Source organism: Rhea pennata, chromosome 23 (genome assembly GCF_028389875.1).
Source record: "Rhea pennata isolate bPtePen1 chromosome 23, bPtePen1.pri, whole genome shotgun sequence".
Taxonomy (NCBI): Eukaryota; Metazoa; Chordata; class Aves; order Rheiformes; family Rheidae; genus Rhea; species Rhea pennata.
Genome location: NC_084685.1, coordinates 6676095 through 6699370, shown reverse-complemented (window position 1 = coordinate 6699370; position 23276 = coordinate 6676095). Strand labels below are relative to the sequence as shown.

The following is a 23276-nucleotide window of genomic DNA, read 5'->3' as shown; positions in this document are numbered from 1 at the left end:
TCGCGAGGCGCCGAGACCGAGCGAGACGAGGCGCCCGGGGGCTCCTCCGAGGTGGAAGGTCGCGGCGCCCGTCGCCGGAGCAGCCGGAAAGCCGCGGCGGGTTTATCGCCCGGCGCGACGGACGAGCCGGGGCCAGCGCCCTCCGCAGAGCAGGCGAGCGCCTCGCCACGCTCAAACGCGCGCGCCTGGCAGCCTGGCAAATCCTCCGCGGCTCCATCCACAGCCCTGACGGGCGCTTGGGCAACTCCGGATTTTACACGCGGATCAAGGAGCGGGCGGACGAGCAAGAAGCCGCGGAGCAGCCATTCAAAGGGCTTTATCAACTGACAACCAAAAGTCAATAAGGAAGATGCCGCCTGTTTTAATTAACACAGAAATTTCGCTCTAACGGGGGTGAGATGATGTGCGTCGGGGGGGAGGGAGGCCAGAGACAAAACATGACCTTGTTGGCGCAGCGCACACAGCGGCGCATTGTTTTCCCCGCGGAGACGCTGGCCTTGATCCTGCACGTAGCTCGCGGCGCGCAGCTGGGCGCCGGAGCCGGGCACCCCGGCCGCTCGCCCCGGCGGGTTCGGCACGACCGGGGCGCCGGCCCGCGGCCCTTCCCGAAAGGCACCGAGGCAACCGGCTGGTGGCACGTCCTGGCCCGCCGCAGGCCGGCGGGGAGCGGTGCCGCTCAGAGAGGCGCAAACGGGCCTCGGTGCTGGGAGCCTCCGGCACCCGCGGCCCCGGCCGGGCGCCCGGGAGCTCGATGCCCCTGGGAGCGAGGGCCCGCAGCGACCGCCCGCGCTGCGCCCCGGGGGCGCAGGGAAGGCGCAGGGAAGGCGCAGGCCCCCCTCTGGCAGTGGCACCCATTTGGGTTTGTTCAACTTCCCTTTCTCCTGCGCTCTCCCTTTCCGGGAAAGCAGGCAGGAGGAGGAGGAGGAGCCGGAGGGGAAAACCTTACCCGGAGCAGCGGAGCCAAGGGCAGGGCACAACCCCTGGTGCAACCTGCCAGCTGCGGCGGGACCCTCCTGGGGCTGGTGGGGGTGGGGAGAACGGCACCGCGGGACCCTTTGGGGGACGATGGCGTTGGGGGCAGCTGCACTCTGGGGTGATGGGGTGGGGAGGGCCGCACCCTGGGGGTGACGGTGTCGGGGGCAGCTGCACCCCGGGGTAATGGGGTTGGGGGAGCTGCACCCCGGGGATGACGGGCTTGGGGACCCCCCCCCGGGGGTGATGGGGCTGAGGGAGCTGCCCCCGCTGCCCTTCCCCACCGTCGCCCGCGGCCGGGGCGGGCAGAAGCGCGGCCGGGAGAAACCCCCCAGCCCCGACGGGGCGGTGGCGGCCGGCCCCCGCCCCCGGGGCGGGCTCGACGGCGGCCCGCCCCCGCCCCGCGCCTTATTACCGGGGCGGCGGGGGGCTCTGCCCACTGCCTCTCGGCGCCGCTCGCCCGCCGAGCCCAGCGCCGCGGCGGGGCTGCCGGCTCCGCGCCGACGTGCCGCACCATGGGCAGCCAGGGCTCCAAGGCGGCCAAGGCGGAGGTAGGCGCCCAGCCGGCCGGGCCCGCCGCCGCCGCCGAGCCCGCCAAGGCCAACGGGCAGGTAGGTGCCCGGGGAGGGGGCGGCGCGGGGGGGGGGGGGCTCCGCCGCGGCGGACAAAAGCGGCGGCGGCGGCGGCTCGACGGGGCGCGGCCGCGCACCGGGCGCTGCGGCGCCGCCTGCGCCCGGGGCCGCTTCCCCCCGGCGGCCGGTGCCCGGCGGGGGCGCCGCCGGCGGAGCCCCGGCCGCCGCCGCCCCGCCCCGCCCCGGCCCCGGGCGTGGAGCGCGGGCGCCGCCCGGTGGTGGCACAGCTCGACCCCCCCCCTGCTGCACCCGACCCCCGTTGCCCCGGCTCGGTGCATATCCACCCCCGTTGCCCCGGCTCGGTGCATATCCACCCCCGTTGCCCCGGCTCGGTGCACCCCGCTCCCCGCGGCGCAGCCCCCGCGCCGTGCACGCAGGCTGGGCTTTCCCGGCTAAGCCTCTCCCGCGCCACCGCTGGCTGCAGAATGGGTGGGTTTGGGGTGGTTTTCTCTTTTTTATTTATTTTTGGACGAGGGGGTGCCGAATTCTGGCTCCCGCGGCGCCTAACGTGGTGCTGTGCTGCTCTCCGCAGGAGAACGGCCACGTGAGGCTCAACGGGGACATGACGCCCAAGGTGGGCGTTGAGGCTGCGCCCCTGAACGGCAACGGCTCTGCTGAACCCCTCAAGGAGGAGGGCAAGGGCGAGGCGGGCGGCGGGGACGCCATCGAGCCTGCCCCCGCCGCCGAAGGCGGGGAGGCTAAGCCCGAAAGCACTGCGGCCCCCAAAGACACCCCCAAGAAGAAGAAGAAGTTCTCGTTCAAGAAGTCCTTCAAGCTGAGCGGGATCTCTTTCAGGAAGAACAAGAAAGAAGCTGGGGACTCCTCTGTGTCCTCTCCCACTGAGGACCAAGGCAAAGCAGACACCAAGGGAGAGGAGAACCCTGCTTGCTCCGCGAGCGACACAGAGCCAACTGCTCCTCCGCAGGAAGGGAAAGCAGAGGAGAAGGGCAGTGCAGGGGAGAGCAGTACTGCTGCTGATGGGCAGCAGGAAGCTGAGCCCAAGAGGGAGGATGCAGAAGCAGGGGAAGCCAAGGAGGAAGAGAAGCAGCAGCCAGGGGAAAGCCAGGGAGATACAGCCAAACCAGAGGAGCCCTCAAAACCTGCAGGGCCTGAGCCTACAACAACTCCTGCAGCAGCTGAGCAGAAGGAAGAGTAGAGCCCACTTGGTATTGTCCTAACTTAAGACTCTTATGCCATCCTCTTCATCCCAGTAACACCACGGACTCGCTGCCTTGCCCACACACCTTCCGTATTCAACGTAGAACTGACAAACGCTCTCTAAAATTGACCCCAAGTTATTTCTTCCCCTCTCCTGTTAGAAAACTGGTCTGGATTCCCACCACCATCACTACAACTTGGAGTAGTTTTACCTGAATCCTTTAAAACTGTGGAGGAAGACTATCCTGGACATAACTGGAATTTACAGTTTGATAAGAACCCAGATTTTTACATCATGCTCTGGTATCTCTGCTGGCCTCCTGACTGTTCTCACTATCTTCCAAGCAGCCTTTGAAGCCCAGCAAGCCAGTGACTGTTCAACGGATTCTTTTTCTCAGTTCACATTCCTGGTTCTGACTTCATTTAAAGTATTTCGTGCTTTTTATAGAAACCAATGGTTTAAAAGCTAATCTGGCTAGTTTTTTATAATGTCTTACTATTGGCTTAAAACCATAAAGCTTGTAAGTCCGCTGTGTTTAATTCTGCTTCTAAGGGATATAACTTTTGGGGTGTGGGGGTGGAGGGAGGGGGTATGCCAGCTGTATAATGTGAAGCATTGTTGTTTTCTCTGTAAATAATTTTTTAATGGCCAAAACACTTGATTTGCAATTTTCTAACTCCTAAAAAAGCTGTATGGGTTTTATTGTAACATTTGAAAGGAATAAATGGTGACCCCTTTATGGGTGAGCTTGAGTCCTTCTTGTCCCGGATGCCAAACAAGGGCCAGTGAAGATAGCAGTTGCTGATTTAGTTCACCAGCTGCTGCATTTAATCACTCTAGCCCAAGCTCTGCTAGCAGTTAATTGACTCGCAGCAGATGCAGAGCTACAGCCACAAAGGACTTTCTCACACAAGCCTCTTGCCACTACCTTAGGATCACTGTTCATCTAGCTGCTCCAGACCTCTGCTTTCTTAGAGGTCTACCCGAACTTCTCATGGGCCTTTTTGAGTAAAGAGTGGGCTCACCTCCCACAAAGGCTTCTAGATGAAGTTTCTCAGTATTTTTTTCTTTTTTAATGCATAGATCCTTTAGAAAAAAGCCTCAGCATAAAATCTGCTCTCTCCTAAAGAGACATGCTGGATTGTAACTATTTGCATCCTCCTAAGCACTGGGAGGGAAGATTCACTTCCAAAGAAAAAAAATGAAGGCAAAGCAGGTATGTTGAGCATTTCTACTGTGATCTGTACAGGGCTACAGACCAGCTAGGCATAAACCAGGGCAGGAGCACTACCCCACTGCAGCAGCTCAGAGCATGAAGGTTACAGCCTCATTAAGAGCTCTTGCTGCCAGCTTATTGACTGTAGCAATAGTTTACAGTCTCTTTCAGTTGGTGGCCTAGTTCTAATTCCCTGATCAATCAGCTGCCTCTGCTATTTCAGCTGGCAAAGAGGAGTCCAGAGAGAAGTAAGGCCCACTGCTGGCACCATGCCTGGTAAGCTAAAGGCTGGTGCAGGGAAGAGAAATGCTCTCTTGTAGCCTCTCTTGAGGTAGATGGAAGTGGTCTGAATCTCAGTTTAATGCAGCACATCCCATCAACGGTGCAAACCTAAAGCAAGGGACCTGCTCCCAGATTCAGCAGTTGAGGGGCCAAAGCTGGTCCTTTAAACAGAGGCGATGTGATCCGCACAGCATTTCGAAGCTTGCAGGATGGCTCTGCGCGCCGTGCTAGGCGCAGCTGCAGAACGCTCCAGCTGAGCTGCCGGGCTCAGCGCATCCGAGAGGGCGAGCCGTGTTCGGCACCCACGGCCTCGCGGCAGCCATTTTAAGAACCGCTGAAACAGGGAGGAGAGGGACGGCAGTGGCACAGGGGCAGGGGGGGACTTGAATTGTACGGTTATTTTTGTTGAAAGAGAAGAGCATTCTGAGCTCTTCTGAGTATTGTCTGCTATATGAAGACAGAATAAGCATACTGGAGTATTATTACAGCCATGAAAGTCAACGGTGCCACACAAAGCTTTTCTTTTAACCACATGAACAGAAGATGTGGCTTAGGAACCTTTAGCCTGCAGTTTGCAAGGCAAAATTAACCTGCTCCTAATTTCATTAAAGAAACTTTTTCACTTCAATAGCAGAAAGAAAGCACTTAAGTTCATCCAAAAAATGCTCCCTTCCCATAACTAATGATTCTATTTCCAGATTGGCATTGCTTTCAAAGCAAGAGTCAGCTGCATGAAGTACTAAACTCTGAGCAAACCGCAAACCCAGTGATCATCAGCAACGCTGCCGGATGCAAACCCAGACGTAATTTAGGCAGGAGAGAAAAGAATGACCCTGTAATCCTTAGTGGAAGAGATGTGAGCAAACAAAACCGATGGCATTTCCACTTACCTTTCCCGGAGAGAAAAGTCATGAGGATAATTTCAAGGCTATTTTATAAAGTGGAGAAAAGTCTACAAAAGGAACTGAAGCAAGCTTTTACATGAAGCACAGAGTATGTTTCACATAAAATGCAATAGGCTTCGATGAATCAATTTTGGCCAACATATCTAGCCCCCTTCTTGAAGGGGGGGGAGAGGAATAATTATGTCTCACCTTTCTCCCCAAAGCCTCACTTCAGCTGTCTTTTTTTGTTTGTTTTTGTTGGAATCTATACTACATCATGATCATGATCAAGCTACTGCACCATTTTCCAGTAATGACTGAAAACAAACTGAACTCCCACTCTAACCTAACATTTCCTCTCTGCAGAAAGCAGTACAAACTCACGCCAACCATAGAAATGTACCAGTTTTATTACAAAGATTCTCAAAATTCAAAATAAAAGCATCTTTAAAAAACCACAATATTTCCCCCCAGACACAAAGATAGATACACTGATCTCTCTTGTTTCACATACAAACACTGAAGAGCAGGAGTGACATGTCACTCAGATTTAAAGAGACTAAAAAACTCACGGTGGAAAAGGGGGGAAAAAAGCATTTAAAAAAATAAAACATTTAAAAAATAACCTGTGTTAAGTTAGCAGCATTATTAGAGTTGAAACCCTCAGCAGCGCTCCGTGGGAGGTGCAGATCCTCTTGTGGACAGAGGAATCCCCCTGAGAAAGGAGAGCAGCGAGTCAAAACTGCCTGCAAAACTTCTGCAAATCTGGAGCTCGGCAAAGCATTTCACAGAAAGCTCATCTAACGACCAACTGTAAAAAGTGAGATGCAAGAAAAAGGCCAGTTCTGGTCACAAAAGACCTTTGGGGGTGAGATAATGTGTGGGAGTAGGAAGAGGAGTAGTTATAAAAAAGTACAGAGCCCCATCTGCTGTTTCCCTGTAAAGATAACAGCTCAGACTGCAAGATAAAAAGGTTCTCCACATTTACTGGCCTTGACAGCAAGAGAGAGAAAAGGCTCAATTTGAAAACATTTGTACTTCAGAGAATTTTTCAGTGACTGACCCATGTCGACAAGAGTTTTCAACTGGGCTCTGTGTGGTCTGGGCTTTAGATGACTTGGGGTTTTCTGCAGTGGTTTCAGCCTAAGACAAAGATTAGTACTGAGAAAGCACACTACAACATGTGTAGCCAAGGGCAGAACAAGCAGGGAAAGCAAAGTTTGAGGCCAAACGGGCAGTAACTCGCTTCCCCCTCCCTCCTCCTGCAAAGAGGGGCATTGGTATAGAAAAAAAAAATAATGTATAAAACTTTCATCTGTTCTCTTACTTGAGCTGCATAATGCTGCCACACTGACTGGATCTGCAAGATCGTGGAAAATGTTAACCACCACATCAGGGTGATTTTCATTTTGTATTTTCCAGATCTAGACCTGGAGGGCTCTTGGGCTGATTCACTAAAGCACTTTTCAGATCTGCTTTTAAGCTGCTTCATCTCTTTCCACAAGTTTGCTGCAGGGAGGTAGCCAACTCTATTCAAGAACTGCATTATTTGACCCTGAGAAGTGGCACCAGCTTGCAGTTACTTGCCACGGTGGAATCAGACTGAAGACCAAAGTCAGTCTCTCACAGGCTTCATTTGGGAACTCCTATCTCCCACCAAACAAACAAACAAAAATTTCATGGCCATCTTTCCACCTAACCTGAAATGCAAATACTACTTCTACTTAAATTATTATTTTTCAAGGGTGGTTATTTTAGAGGAGAAAGTAAAGGAAGGAAGTGATTTTTTAAAGACACACCAAGGAGGCAGTGGAAGGCAAGAGTGAAACTTCCCAGTCACCAATTCTGGGCAGTGCAGGTCTGTCTACTCCGCAGAATCCTCCCTATCTGCTCCCAGCGGAGTGCAGCAAGGAATAATTTACAGTTCTTGAGTCATTTATATATTTATATAGAAATATATACAGAAACATATATAAAATATAAATCCTGTGGAATGGGAGGCAACCAGAGAAGCTAACCTATGATAACTACGCACTGACAGGTACTGTCCAGCTGCAGCCATCTTAGGCAGATTTAGTCTCTTCCTTCACCCTGTGAAAGCAAGCAGTAGAGAATATGCTTTAGACAAACAACTCAGGCTGTGCCAAAGCTTCAACAGCAGGCCAGAGCCACAACACAAAGAATGCTGCTTAGATGGCCTATGCTAAAAACACTTACCATACTCTGATGTCAAGCTTCATCTAAAACTTGCGCATCGCTGACAGGCAGAATGTTACTGAATGAATACCCAGCACTTTAAAGCCCTTTTCATTGAGGGCTCTTGCAGTGCTTTATCAGTTATGCTGTTCTATGCATGCAAACTCCTTCCTCCACAAACCCATGATAAAGTCATCCAAACAACCATGTCTCTCCTCGACCCCGCAAGTTATTAACATCCCAACATGGGCATAAGCAGATGCATAAGGAAATACAAATGCAGCTATTTAACTACCATACCAGGATATAGGGCTCACCCTTTGGGTTCTGCTTTCTCCTCTTTTGCTTTTTCCTCTTCTTTCTCATCTAAAAAAGGAAAAAAAAAAGACATATAGCAGAGCTGTAGAAAAATAGCCTGCAGGGACACAGGACATGAAAATGGAGAGGGGTTGTTAGACCAGGACTTTTTTTAAGCCCAAATTAAAAATCTGAAAATAAAGTTCCCCTCAGTCCTTCAGAAAGAACAAACATCCCAAGCCGTGAAAGAACGAGTGAGTCAAAGGTATATGCATACCAGACAAATTTCCATGGAACTATGAGGATTTCCAGTCCTAGTTCTCATGCTTACCTTTCTTCTCCTCTTCTTCCTTTTCCTCTTCTGTTTTCACACGCTTAGCTTTCTTAAAGTTGGCAACATTTTTGCGGCCTCCTTCCCCTTCATCTTCAGAGTCAGAGAATTCTTCATCACAGGATATTCTCTTATCAGAATTGCGGACTGAGAATGAAGGGGACAAGTGGTTGTTTCAGCAGGTTTGGAAGTCGGGAGACAGCAAATCCTAACTTCTCCAAGCACATATACACACTGGAATGAACTGAGCCTAATTAAGTCACAATAAGGCCACAACAAAAACACTTAAATCTTTCTACCTGCTTTATCTGTTAACTGATCACTCTTGACTGCTTATGCCTAAGATCCAAGTGCCATATGTGATCTTGGATTAGGCACAGAGCGATGTTTAGACTTGACAGCTTAGGCAGGTTAACCAACCTCACACTGAGAAAGACTGACTGCCAGGTCTAAAGGCCATCAGCCAATCTATTTTATATCAGCCAATGCTGATAAAAATCAGCATTTTCACTGTGGAAGGCAACTTCTGGGATCAAACATGCCAGTCTTCTGGAAAGCACTCCGTCACTGCATCCACAGTAATTGTTTAAATTCTCACATTAAAGCCTAGGTTCCTCCATTATGGAAATTAGCTGGCAAAAGTACCTTTTCCTCAAGGGAGAGGAATCTACCTGCCATGCAAAGCTTAGCATCAGGGCTTGATCTTATAAAATCAATCACAAAGGTGATTCAAACTGAAGGACTCCAGAGTCAAAAAGAGAAATCTGTATCATACATCCTCTTCTCTTTAGTAGAGTAACTCAGCTTAGAGCCTGTGCACCTCTCCAGCTTCCTGATCCTGTTCAGCTTTGACACTCACAGGCTCTGAACAGCATGTTTCCCAGCAAGGCAATGCAGTCATGCCCAAGGCAAGTACGTACTTGAAATGCGTTTCTCAGGATCTTCTTCCTCTTCATCTCCACTGTCTTCCTGAACAGCATCCTCAGGAATTGGCTGCATTTGGACGCCAGGGGCATGAGGCAGCATGCGCAAATTCTCAAAGAGACGTTGCCTAGATCCAGCCAAGAAAGGAACACCTCGTCAGCCATCCACAGCTGTGAAGCTCCCAGCAAAAGATGTCAATCTTACTAAGAGAAGCAAACACTTACTTGATCTTTTCGAGATACTCGTTTGTATTCTGGTTGGTCATGTTTGAGGGACTGATGTGGAGTTTAAAGTCCGGCCCAAAGTACTCAAAGTAGTCATTATATGGAAGTTCTGCAGAAAAGTCAAAACAGAGCAAATACCAAGTTATCACTGGACCAGTAGTGAAATACCACATACACACTGCCCTTCCGTGCAACATACAGACAAGTGCATTACCCTAGAGGTAGGAGCTGAAGTTCTCATAGGCAAAACTCAGATCAAAGCAGACAGCTTGGCAACAGTGAGGTCAAAGCTCACTTGGCAGTCAAACACTATTAGCATGCACAAAACTTTTCAGTAGAAGGCCGCCTTATTTCAGTAAGACAGCAAGATTGCTGGATACTTTTTGCTGGAGGTGAGAGCTACAGGACTAAAATATAAACAAGAACAGCTACTACAAATCAGGTTTTCCAAAAACTCTTCCACAGTAATAATCAAGAGCTAGTGAAATAGCTCAGGGTTGTTACACCTCCCACAGCAACATAATTTCCCTGAGCTTTGTCACTAGATAGTCATTTTCTTACTCTTGCTTCAAAGACTCCAGGGAAGAATTACCATTCGGAATTTCAGTGTCCAAAGCCACGGCAGTCTCGTAGGTCCAGCATCTAGCTACATTACGGATTGTATAGCCACCTCCTCCCAGCATCAGCATAGGCAAATTAAAACTTTTTACAAACTCCACGCACTTAGCATGACCTGTAGCAAAGGCAGTGGGGAAAAAGATCGTAACTTTATGGCATAAGGAAGAAAAAAAAACTTTCAATGTAGTCTACCAATATTAGTTATGCCAGTTCAACACGGACACTCTACTGCAAAGCTCCGGCCTCTCAAGACCACAGACCTGGCCTGGCTACTTTGTGTGAATGCTGTACTCTTACCTTTGATGGTAAGATTAAAACAACCCAGCCTGTCCCCTGACAGAGAATCTGATCCACACTGCAAGACAACTGCACTAGGCTGGAAAGTCTCCATCACTTTGGATATCACCTAAACAAGAAATCCATTGTTAAACACTCTCCATAGGACAGTGTCACAATAACACAGTAATATCCATGTCAGCAAGCAACATGAAGACATCCCTAGTGTTCGCACAGCTGTTGACTCCCCTATACTGATAACACTGAGGCTCTTACAAATAGAAGTCTACAGATGACAGGCTGCAATTGTTAGGCAGGAATATAGCCCTGAAGAATCTTACAATGGAGGACAATCTCCCCAAAGAGCGTCTCCCCAAGACACCAAGATGACAAAGCAGCACCCTGCAAAGAATCACTCAGCAAAGACTCACCGGTTTGAATATTGCCTCATACGACTCATCATCAATTCCGTCCCGGAGGGGATAGTTGACAGCATAATACTTGCCTTTGCCTGCACCAATATCCTATCAGAAAGAAAGATAGGAGAGACCACAAGGTCACCAAAGAACCAACTGCAACACACAAAACATGTGCCAACTTAGAAATAGAAGCCTGGGATTCTATCAGTGTTATCCAAATTTAAGCCTAGACTCTCTGAGACAAATACTGTCTTGGCATAAAAGGACAAGAGTCAGATGATTCCAACAGAGCCGTGGTACAGCCATGGCAACATGGCATAAGTGGGTGCATTTGGCCCTCACTATTCAACTCACTACCTAGATGCTGAAAGCCTGAGAGTATTGTGGGATTACATTTAGAAAAGGGACTGAAACAACCACCTCGACATTCAGCTTACATCACAATCATTTTCTCAACAGGTAATCACTCGCAAGTGAAAGGCAAAAGAATTAGATCAGAAGAATGTAATTCCATATTACACTAAAAAGGGCGTAAAATAATAAGGGACCTTTCAACCCTGAGAAGGGCATTCTGGCAACCGCAGCAGTCAAAGTGAACCACACCTGTATCTAACTTGAAAGAGTGCCACAGGTAATACCACATGATTCATTAAGTGCAGAATTGACTCATAGGAGGAAATGCCAAGATACACCAACACACACAAAAGCACTCCCTGATTAATATACACCAAAAAGCTCCTGTGACCAAACTCAGTTTGCAAGCAGCTACAGATGACGAAGATGCCATCTTCAGAGACACTCTTCTGAGCACAATCACACCAGAAGCTGACAAATGACTGATACTCAATTCCTGATTTTACTAGTGTACAGGCTATACATGATCACAGGAACAAAGCACCCACTCTGGAGTCAAGCCAGCTGCCTCACATATACACATTTCCCCCTCAGTAAAAGGATGTTATTTTGAGAGCATACATTTAAAGCAGGAAAATCCAGAACAATGATTTTTGTTAAATTAGTATGATAACAAAGAAATAGAAGAAAACAAATTTCAAGGGAATTTTTTGCTAAGCGTTCATTCTCACCCTCAGGTCACCTGTTCCTGGGAAGTATTCTCCATACTTATGAAAGGACACAGTCATGACACGGTCTGTGGTATAAAAAGCTTCTTCCACGCCATCTCCATGGTGAATGTCAATGTCAATATACAGCACTCTCTGATGATACCTAGGATCAGAAGGGAGTCAAAATGCTGCATTTCTTCAGAGTAGAAATTGCCTTCACCACCAGAGCAAATGGGAGGAGAGCAAAGAACATGGTGCTAATCCCCCAGCTGCACAGCTACCAGCCAGCTGTCTCTCTGCAGTCGAAGCAAAAGAGGTGTGCAGAATGGCCATGTGCCTGGTCAGCAGTGGAAAAGAATTATCACGGAAAACAGTGGCCTTCATTGCTGCAAGTGATCTTTGAAGGCAGATTCAACCAACAGACTCCATGTTTTATGCTCAAACCTTGAGCATAAAACTGTCAGGGTGGGAACTAACAGGCACATCTTACAGCAGTGCCCCTTTTTTGTGGGAGAGGGGAGAGAATGGTCTAAAAGCAATCAGACAATGCTCCAAACCTGCCTACAGCACAATGCCACAACTGGAGAGACTCCTTCTAGAGAGAGGGCATTGAATCCCAAAAGATATCTGATTAAACCCTCCCCAGAAAACACAGTTACAAAGGCAACAAAAGGACCAGATTATGGGGGAAGACGCTAAGAACTCAGAGGAAATGCAGCAGAATGGACAAATGGAAGTGGTAAGTAGTACTGCGCGTACTTTAGGAGCTCCAAGATAGCTAAGACAATGTCGTTGACGTAGCAGAAGCCAGAAGCCTCTGACTTCTTAGCGTGGTGAAGGCCTCCTGCCCAGTTCACAGCAATATCTGTCTGTTGCTTGTTCAGCTTCACAGCACTGGCTGTAGGGAGAAGAATTATAAATATTAGCAGAAGGGCAAAGGACTCATGACAGAGACTGAGGGGCAAAACACAGGTCCTTTACAATCACATCATTGCTTGTGTGTGTGGGGGGGGGGATTTTGCAAAGCACAAAGTTTTAAACACTGCATATCTTGACAAACTAACAAAAGGCAAGGGAAAAGAAATTCAGCCTCTACTTTGCCTGCACAAAGCTTTGACCATTTCCCATTTGTGCCTCAGAGCATAAAATCTGCAAAAACGAACCCACAGCATTGCAGCTTGGGTCGCAGCTGAAGGTAGTATAGATTTCTCATTGCCTCAAGCAAAAATTGTAATGGAAGGTTTTATCTAACATATATTTAGGCCCTCACAAAATATGCATTTAGGCAAAGGAAATACTCCTCTTCCTCCAGCTCCTTCACAAACTTTCTGCAATTTTGCAAGTCTCCCAGGACCAAAACAAATGATATTTTCTGTGGAATCTACAACCTTGGGACCAGAGACCATAACTATTTCAAAAACTGCTGTAGTCAGTACTTGTATAACTGCTAAAGTGTGCTACAGGAAATAAAAATTTCTAGATGTCATTGTGGGAGTAGCAGCCACAAAGTTTTAACGCCTATGTACAATAATACAGTTCCGCAATACTTTGTCTTTCTGCAACAAAGTATCTGAAAACAGTGAAAGCATTTTAGATGTTCCAGTTTTCAGAGAGCTTACTGAAACCCTTCCAATCTTATTTTGCCTCATGTCCAGAGACAAGTGGCTTTTTGTTAAAAGCAACAAAAAAGTAGTTTTCCTTTCCACATTACACTGACCTGGAACAAGGCTTTTTATGAACAAGAAAGATGCCTCACACGGATTTTTTTATTAAACTCTCATTGCTGTTCTTAAGTTATCATTTGCAGTGCTGTCACATCACTCAGAGATTTCATATATTCACTGAAGTAACTTGGACTAGTGAAGATATGCTTAACAAATGCAGAGGAATCTGTCAATATGCAAAGCCTTCTCATACGAGAAGAAATACAGATCTAATTTTTTAAAGAAATCAGAAATAGGCTCACAGGGCTTCAACAAGTTCTCCATTACCGTTAACAACAAAGTTCTCGCCTAGACAGAAATATATCACATACATCTGCTTAAGAGAAGAAGAGAAGCACATATGACTTGTGAGCTTACCAACTGAGCCTCCAGCAGACAGCTGACAAAATTCAAATAAGCCATCAAATACAGGGCAGTCTTCCCCAACATTGACTTGAAAAGAATACAAAAGAGTTAGTAAGAGAAAACCACAAAGAAATGGCAAAGCGTGTACCACCAAACTGATTTAAAAGCCAAGCAGATAAGCTATGGAACATTTTGAGCAAACAAATTGTCATATGCATGTAACAAAAAGTTAATGCAATTAACCTTGGATTTCCCAATGAGGCAAAAAGGTTTACCACTGCTACTTTAGGGAAGACGCTCCTGACTTTCCTACGCTTTGTCAGAAAACACGAAAGCAGGTTCCAAGAGCTCCAGCGAGAGATGCACGCCACCTGCCGGAGCGTGCTGCAAGGGGACCCAGCAATCAGCCAAATCACGGCGGAAAACGAGTGGGTGGAGAAGAGATGCTATCGATAAAGGCTGTTATACAACACTGATACACATCCTTAGCAGTAGCTTGAATGACATTTGTTGAGACTTTACATTTACAGTATTTTGTTCAATTCCAGCAGCACATGCTGGTCACCAGAGGCACGTGACACAAACGGTGTAAAATGGGGGCCAGGGTCCCTTGCAATCCCACGCAGGCGACAAACAGAACCGGGCACGTCCCCGGTAGCTTACACCTCACAGGAGCAGTGCTGCCTAGCCCCCAGGCTCTGCGCTTCAGCCCAAGGGCTAGGGCACTGCATCTGCTGGGGGGTGTGCTGCCATTTCGGGGACTACAGAGCTGACGCTAAGCTCCATATCACCACCCAAACTCACCACAGTGAGCGGGAAAGATCTTTGCTCCCACTTCCTGCTGTACTGCTGACACGGAGCTGAGAAAGCAAATAGTGCCAGCACTGCTGGAGGAAAGCAGGGAGAGAGTGGATAACTATGTGTACTCAGGGAGGAATTTACATCCACATCTGTTCTTTTACACTTTGTATATTCCTTTTACTTCATATTGGACAGTCAACTTTTAAGTTCTCGGTAGTCTTATCATTTTGGCCTGGATAAATTTCACTGTAAATAGTTTCACAATTAAAAATAAGAATGGTAACAACAGACTTGCACCAAATCTAAGATATGCTTTTACGAACAAAAAGATCAGTATTTTTGAACAACATCTGTAGAATATTTTCTTCCATGCTTAATGAGAAATGAACGAATAGCACAGATCTTTGCAGCATGAGAAACTCCTCAGTACATAGACTCCACAGAGATTTTATGGTGTGATAAGGTAATTTAAATGGTTTCAATTCAGGACTGAGTTATCTGAAATGGACAGCACACATCAGGAGACCCAGCAGGAAATAATTGCTCCTGCCTTTCCAACTGTTTCAGCAGGGCACAGCAAGCGGCAGAGTTGAAATAATTAATTCAAAGAGGTGGTTGGAAGCTTTTCCTGTTAAGTGAGAAGAATTTAAGTCATCAATTTCTACACGCTTCCCATTACAACAAATTAAGTTTCTTGCCCTTTAGGTTACAGAGTAGCCTTCCCGAGGCCTCAGATAAAGAGCAAGGCATTAGCAGAATAAAATTAAAGACTCTGCTCATTACCTTTACCGCCCCTCAGAACTTTGTGGGCAACACTGACAGTACTTGAAGGCTTCCCTCTACTATACCTGGCAAAGGTATGAGCTGCTACTCTTGTAAACAGAAGACAGATAGGCTTTTTCCCACCAAGCCATTCAAAGTAGCCAGCACTATAAAGGGAGGTTATCAGCAACAGGAGCCGATCATTCAGTTATAGGCATGAAGCTCTGATACAAGATACAAGGCACAGATGCTCCTTCTTCCTTACGCTGGGCAGGTGAGGAGCTTTGTGTCTGGGGGAGTGACCAGACAGAACTCAACACAGAAGGTGGGAACATCCTTAGGGAAATCCCAGCACCTACTCCTTCCTCAAAAATGATGTCAGAGCACCAAGCAAGCTACAGAGACCTGCCACTGTACTTGGGAGTGATGACCATGTCTCCTGTACTGCTAATCTCTGTTCTGAGCCTCCCAAGCTAGTTCTCTAACTAGGCTGAGGCTAGTATTTTGCAGGTCTTGTTGAGAAAAGATCCATCTCCCATATGTTTTTTGTTAGTTTTCATATTTTGCCTCCTTCGGGTAAAAACATTTCCATGAAAGCACAGTGCAGAAAATATTGACTATCAGCGAGAGAAGAGTGGGTGTTTATGAGCCACATCAGCTTCAGGGGTAAACAGTTCAGTTTGTGTAAATATGTACTTTAGTACATTAAGGCATACTATTTTCTGCAGGAAGTCTTTTGACATATATTACTCATGAACCATACTACCCATTCCTCTCACATGCTTGCACCTAAATATCCTGCCCCTTTCGGTTTGTACCAAATTTTCAAGTGCATCTGCTTCAGACCTGAGCCTGTAATTCTTCCAATTTGGATATTACACTTACTTCACATAAATGAACTCCATGGGCTAACAACTGTTTTCTTCTCAAAGACTACAGTGTGCATGATCAAAATACTCTTTAAACGAACTTTGAACCTTCCCTCCATATTTGTCTACACTAGCTTGAAACCTAATCTGCTGCACAGTAATTGGCAAAGAACATCAGCACAGCCTTGCAAAGAGGCCATAAAAAGGTTTCTCTAACAATAAAGTTGCAAAGAGATTCTTAGTACTTTCACAGACTCAAGGAGTTAGAATGAGAGATTAGCTCATAAAATCTACCACTCTAACACAGACAAAGTGGACAGCTATCACTATGCAACTCAGAAGACCTGTATTTCCAAACCCTTCTCTGGGCTCTGAAAAATCCTTCAGTGCTACTGCAGATTTTGGACATAATCAAATGCCTTCTTTAACGAGGGGGGGGGAAGGGGGGAATCACAACCCTTTCTCACCTGAATATCTTTTGGTTAAAGATAAGCAATGACACAAAGTATATGCAGCACATGAATAGAGTAGTTTGGACATCTCTGAGCCAGGAAGATAGCTTAGAAGAGCTCCCATTAAAACACAAGGCCAAAAGAGACAGAACCATTTCTAAAATGCTTGATTTGCCAGGCAAATTAAAAATAAATTAGGAGATATTCAAGTTTCCTGGACTTCCTCCTACTATTTTTAACCCAATTCTCTAAAGTAGACCCAGGAAGCAAGAATTTTATATTTGGCAAAAACTATACCAATATATACATAGCTTACATCTTTGCATCTGCTTGCTGTACTCAGACATGTTATCTGGGCGAATAGATCTCAGAAATTTTATGTAGTCATCACTGTGGTACTTGGTCATTTCTTCTGCATTTGCCTTGTGAGGACGCTGCAAGGAAAAAAGCAAGCAATGTTTGTTTGAAAACCTGTCTCTTCTCTCTCCCTAATTCCCATCTCCAATCTCAGATTTACTCTCAGGAATATCAGAAAACTCAAAACAGCAGCAATAAAGAAGAGAAACTGATTTTCAAAGGCAGGAATTACTGGAGACTGGAACTTTTCATATATGTAGACAGAGAAAACATTTAAGTTGCAAGGAGGACAGCCATTTTCCAGTTTCCAAAGCTTATTTGCAGCAAAGAATACCTCACGACAAGAAAGTAGAAAAAAAGCAGAAATGTATCAGCTCAACTATTTCCCCCCACATCTCTTCTTTGGCTTGTCAAGAGAGAACATGACAGTCTGAAGCATCAGAGCTAAAACCTTACAGGTAAACTAAGACCTTTCCTACACATTTTTCTTCATGACCAGCCCTATACTTACATATATCTCCATCTTCCTGTAGAGGCCATAGTTCAGCAGTAGGTTGTGGGTCATCCGGATCCTGTGGGGTTTCATTGGATGTCCCTGACCATAATAGTAGTTTCCAACATCACCTAGGAGCAAAAAGGATTCAGTTACAGCAGGAAGAAAATATGAATTCCTTCTAACAGAATCACAGCTGAGCCTCAAGAGCTGCCATCAGTTCATCTGTCATTTTATCCATCCTTCAGTAGTGCGTCTCTTCACAAGGTCTTGCTCACACACATATCTAAATTCAGATTCAGAAAACTTTAACCGAGACTCAGATGAGATAGATACTTGTAAAACACGGTTTGGCCAAACAAGAGAGTTTGTAATGCTGCTTCTGGGAAAGGCACTCCAGGTACAGACAGTCTGAGCAACCAAAATTGTACTGCAGAAGTTAAAAAGGGGGAGCTCCAGCTTCCCCTGGGCAGGGCAGCTTTGGGCACCACACTTGCCCATCCTCACTCTACAAATGACAATTCTCTAATACCCTCTTAAGATGGCTCTGATCCACTTATGATATCTCACATTTACAGAGCATACAGATTTCACTGGAGAAATGCAGCCGTAGTCCTTGCAGAGACTTAACCCCAGCTCAGAGGTGACTCATCACACATTCGAGGTAGGTCAGTTTCCCACTATTTACTCAGTAGAAATAGGATTCAAAGTAGCTAATTCCTGCACTAAGCAGAAACAATATAGCTGTAATTTTACAGCTTCAATTATTTTTGCCCTTTATCATTGCTTGAAATACATCAGAAGAATTTCAGTCCCTATCAACTGTGCACCCACACAGGTGCACTCTGATAGCTATTCTTTGGGCACCAGTGTTAATGGTTAATGGGCACCAGCTTCCTACAAATGTGTCTCACAGGTAATCTCCCCATGTGGATTCTCTTACACCTAGTAAAAGCTGAGTTTGTACTGCAGTCTCCCACGCTAGGGGCCATTAACTGTTTGTTGTTGTTTTTTGTTGTTTTTTCCCCCCTCTCCTCTCCCAGGGTACTTATTTTCATGAAACTAACAGAAATTTAACTTTTAGATTTCTGCCTCATCTGATTTGTTTAAGAGATGCACAAGCTCAGAAGTTGGCATAAGCAGGAAATATGCAGACAGCCACATACAGTAGCAATATCACATAAGCCCCATTTTCTCAGGAAACCAGACTAAGAAGTTCATGTAGCTTTACAACTTTCAGTTTAGGAAAAAAAAGAGACCCAGTCCAGTCTGGCTGGTGACTCAGCTGGGAGTATTAATATTTCATCATCAATCTGAACATTCAGGAGAAACTGCTACTTCCTCTCAGTGCACAGCTGTAACTCCTCCTCATGTGGATATGGCCCTGTTTTCAGTCAAGCAGATGAAATGGTGCAAATCCCATGGTTCTGCTGCTGAAGTTTAACTGCACGTAGCACTACAGTGAAAATGGATGTCCTTTGTCTACCATAATGTTTTTTACTGAAGCAACTATGTCTATGCTAAGAACAGGTTAAATCAAGCTTTGGAGAGCTAGAGACGCTCAAAATCCTATCTAGAAAATACAAATAAGAAATTACAGAAAGCTTTGAGAAATTATCATCTGCCTTCTTTACTGCAAGCTGTCAACGAAATGCCCCAGGCAAGCCCCAACTTCCAGAGTCTGTTTGGGTTCATTCTGCTAAACGTAATGCACCGAACTCCCACAGAGCAGCAGATGAGCCTACAGCTTTTAGCAGCTTGCCTGTATGTTCACATCAGCACAGATTAAGAATGTGTGAACTTAACAGATACCTCTTCCTGTCTACTAGGGTTAAGTAAGTCCCCACCATGGGACTTACAGGAGAAGTTACTGTTCTTTAAGTTCAGATCCTAACTAAGCAGTTCCCAGAATTTCCATGAAGATACCTGACTGCTTTTTCCCTAGACTTCCTCTCCCATCCAGACTCTCCCCTGCACTCAGGGAATAATCTCTATGGCAGTTTCCTTCTCCATCCCAAAATGGAGAATATCTTTCTGCCACTTGAAATTTATGCTCAAAGAACAGACCCACCCAGTACTCAGAACAGCCTCCCAAGAGCCCAGAGACCTCCCTTTAAGGAATTATTGCACTAGATTATTCCACCCTTTACCTCCCCTCATAAGAAAAAGACCATCATAAGCCAGTCTCCTACAACTGCGGATTGTGCCTTCCCTCACAATAAAAGCACACCCTCACTCTAGGATGCACAGTGGATGCTTGCCAGCCCCTCATAAAAGCACAGTGGAAACAAGGCACTAAAACTTTACCAGGGTAAATTAGTGAGGTCAGCTACAGACAGCAGAGTATAACGCTACCTACACGTTACCGTGCAATAAAGACTACAATCATACCTATTTAGCACTTTAAAGCAAGATGACTAGTTATTTTGTGTTTAAAACATCATATTTTGTCTCTAAAGACTTTAGCTTGCTCACAAACTGACTAGCTTTCTTTGTGGAAATGTTATATTCTAAGGACAAGGCACAGTTTGGACACACAATTTTCTTTCAATGCCCAGGCCACTTGCACACCTATGGCATTCTGACACTTCCTACAACTACTCTTCAAGTTTGAAGCAGCCATTTTAGGGCCCATGGCACCAGCACCCCATTGTATTTTGATCTGCTGGGTACTGGACAGAGATCAGTTGTACGCGGCACTGGGAATGAAAAGAGTGGTCCACAGAAACCAGGCTCACTGTTTCACTGCTCTGGAGTCCTAATTCAGACCCTTCCTTGCCACACTCCCCTGAAGACTCTGGCTAAGTCAGAGACTTGGTACAGCTATCATTACAGGCTACAAACCTATTACTCAGATTTTGAAAAAAAAATAAATGCCCTCACTGTATGCCTCACACACTAAAGCAGTTCAAAAGAGCCCACTTTACTGCCTTAATGAACACATCCACTTACCACAGGAAAAAATATTGAGAAAAAGTTTTTATTTGACTTCAGAGGCTAAAAATCATGATGAAATAGAGGAGAATTACATACCTTTCACAAAGAGTGATCACAAACTACAATAAAAATCAGCTCACCCACCACTAAAACACTAGTTCCCCACCAAAGGGGAGGCAGTTGCAAACGTGCACAGACTCCCCCTGCTAAAGGAAAGGCAGCTGTGACCACGCACAGAGATGACGCAGTTGTGATTTCTCTCAAAGACTACAGGGGAAGAGTAGGGAAGCCATGCAAGTTACCTTGTCTGACATCTGGCCAGCTCTAATTCCCTATTACTTGCCTACCCCAATGGGATGATTACATAGCCAGAAAGCAGTGTTTCTCTATTCCCGTGAAAGAAAAACAAAGCAAAGCAAAAAACACAGTCTACAACTCGGCCAAGTTTAGAGTCGGAATTAAACAATACTCCTAGGCACAGGAACTCCCTACAAATAACCAAGCCACTGGTCTGGCTGCCAATGTCTCCATTTTTGTCCCTTGCTTGATAGTAACACCAGTGATCCAAACAGAGTTTCAGGAGTGCCTCTTCCTCTTAACATGTCTCCCAGGCTTCATCACCCCTTAACCCTTCCTGTCCTCCAGCATTTCTCTGAGCACTTCCCATCCTCTCCCCCCCCCAAAAAAAAAACTTCCTCAGCATCTTGGCACAGCTCCCAGAGCCTCTCTCAGCCCCTTGCCCTTCTCCCCATCTTGGCCCCTTCAGAGCCTTTGCTACTTCTACCCCATCTCCAATGCCCTGGCTTTCCATTCCTCCCCACCTTATTCCACCAACCTTCTCCTGTTTTCCACCAGTGCTGCTCCCTATCTTTCCCTTGCTCCTCATCCTTCCCTTGCACCCTCCAGTGTTCCCCCACATCCCTCCGATGAACACTCAACTCCTTTGCAGCCCCCCCCAGTGCTCCCGTACATCCCTCCCACACACCCCACATCCCGTGCAGGCTCTCCAGTGCTCCCCTACATCCTTCCCATGCTCTCTACATCCTTCCTGTGACCCCTAGTCTTCCCCAACCCTTCTCCTGCCTTCCATTGTTCCCAACCCCCCTCACTGCAGCTCCCATATATCCTGCCCCCATCCATGCCTTAAACCCTGTGTCCCCAACCCCCAATGCAGTCCCCATCCCTTACTTGTCCCTCAGTGTCCCCCACTGACCCCCTTATGCCCCACTACAGCCTCCAGCCTATGTCCCTTTACCCATCCCCTACCTCCTAGTCTATAGGAGTCTGTACCCCCAGAATCCATCTCCCTACCCTGAGTGCAGCCCCCAACCCCCAAATGTCCCCATTATCCATCCCCCATGCAGCCCCCAGCCCCCTAGTGTCCCCATTACCCATCCACAGTGCAGCCCCAGTCCTCCGCACCCCCCAGTTCCCCCATTACTCATCCTCTAGTGCAGCCCCAAGCCCCTCATGTCCCCCAGGGCTTCCATCTACCAGAGCAGTCCCTAGCTCCCCATGTCCCCCGCTCCTGCTTTATCTGTTCCCTACTGCAGTCCCCAGCCCCATATCTTCCAGGGCCCCCATTATCCATCCCCCAGTGCAGCCCCCAGGCCCCCAGTGCCATTACCCATCCCCCAGTGCAGCACCAGTCACCCACGTGTCCCAGAGCCCCAATTACCCATCCTCCAGTGCAGTCCCAGCCCCCCACATCCCCCCAGGCCCCCCATTACCCATCCCCCAGTGCAGCTCCCAGCCCCCCATATGCCCCAGTGCAGCCCCCAGTGAAGCCCCCAGGCCCCCAGTGCCCCCATTACCCATCCCCCAGTGCAGTGCCAGTCACCCACATGTCCCAGAGCCCCAATTACCCATCCCCCAGTGCAGTCCCAGCCCCCCACATCCCACAGTGCAGCCCCCAGCTCCCCACATCCCCCCAGGCCCCCCATTACCCATCCTCCAGTGCAGCTCCCAGCCCCCCACATCTCCAGTACAGCCCCCAGCCCCCCAATGCCCCATTACCCATCCCCCAATGCAGCTCCCAGCCCCCCACATCCCCCAGGGCAGCCCCCAGTGAAGCCCCCAGGCCCCCCGTGCCCCCATTACCCATCCCCCAGTGCAGTCCCAGCCCCCCACACCCTCCCAATGCCCCCCATTACCCATCCTCCAATGCAGCTCCCAGCCCCCCACATCCCCAGGGCAGCCCCCAGTGAAGCCCCCCAGCCTCCCAATGCCCCTATTACCCATCCCCCAGTGCAGTCCCAGCCCCCCACATCCTCCCAGGCCCCCCATTACCCATCCCCCAATGCAGCTCCCAGCTCCCCACACCCCCCAGGGCAGCCCCCAGTGAAGCCCCCAGGCCCCCCGTGCCCCCATTACCCATCCCCCAGTGCAGCCCCAGCCCCCCACATCCCCCAGGGCCCGCATTACCCATCCCCCAGTGCAGCCCCCCGCCCCACTGCCCACCGCCCAGGGCAGCCCCCAGCTCCCCAGCCCAGCCCCCAGGCCCTCGGTACCCCACTGCCCCCCCTCACCCCCTCTCCCCATGGCCTCCCCTCCCCCCGGCGGCCCGTCAGACTCCCGCCCGCCCCCAGCCCCGGCGCCCCCCCCCCCAACCCGGCATTGCCCGTAGCCGCCTCCGAGGGCGCACCGCAGCCCCTCACCGTCGTAATAGTAACAGACTTTCCGCTTGGTCCCCTGCGTCAGCGCCATTTTCCTGCCTCCCGACAGCGACAGACCCTACCGCCGCGCAACCGAACCCGCCCCGGGGCCAGGCGCCCCGCCGCCCCCCCGCGCCCCCGCCCCCGCGGGGCAGCCGGCCTATCGGGGAGGGGCTTCCCGCCCCCTCTCGCCAGCCGGCCAATAGAAAGTCCCGACGGCGAGGGAGAGCGGGCGCGAGGAAGCTAGCAGGCTAGATCGAGCGCCAGGGTGCTTGGACCGTACCATTGCCAGCCGAGGAGGGGCCGAAGGGGGGGGGGGAGGACCAGGGCAGACTGCACCATTGCCGGAGAGCGGGGGGGGAGGAATGGTCGGCAGGCTAACGGAGAA

General features: G+C 48.5%; 2 protein-coding genes across 3 annotated transcripts; one reads left to right on the top strand and one right to left on the bottom strand.

Annotated features, from left to right (window-relative positions):
* Positions 1-1426: 1426 nt before the first annotated feature.
* MARCKSL1 (MARCKS like 1) lies at positions 1427-3500 on the top strand. Its single transcript, XM_062594120.1, has 2 exons — positions 1427-1583; positions 2137-3500. The coding sequence occupies exons 1-2, from the start codon at positions 1488-1490 to the stop codon at positions 2758-2760; spliced, it is 720 nt and encodes a 239-aa protein (XP_062450104.1). The 5' UTR covers positions 1427-1487; the 3' UTR covers positions 2761-3500.
* A 2037-nt stretch (positions 3501-5537) lies between these two features.
* On the bottom strand, positions 5538-23028 carry HDAC1 (histone deacetylase 1). Of its 2 annotated transcripts, XM_062594275.1 has the most exons (15): positions 22892-23028; positions 17316-17428; positions 16764-16881; positions 13576-13650; positions 12254-12392; positions 11516-11657; positions 10443-10535; positions 10033-10141; positions 9710-9850; positions 9118-9226; positions 8890-9020; positions 7970-8116; positions 7659-7707; positions 7164-7236; positions 5538-5860 (listed from the first exon to the last, which is right to left on the bottom strand). In XM_062594275.1, the coding sequence occupies exons 1-14, from the start codon at positions 22938-22940 to the stop codon at positions 7209-7211; spliced, it is 1443 nt and encodes a 480-aa protein (XP_062450259.1). In that variant the 5' UTR covers positions 22941-23028; the 3' UTR covers positions 5538-5860; positions 7164-7208. The 2 variants fall into 2 exon arrangements, with proteins under 2 accessions (XP_062450259.1, XP_062450258.1); XM_062594274.1 differs by having other exon boundaries at positions 5538-7236.
* Positions 23029-23276: the final 248 nt, after the last annotated feature.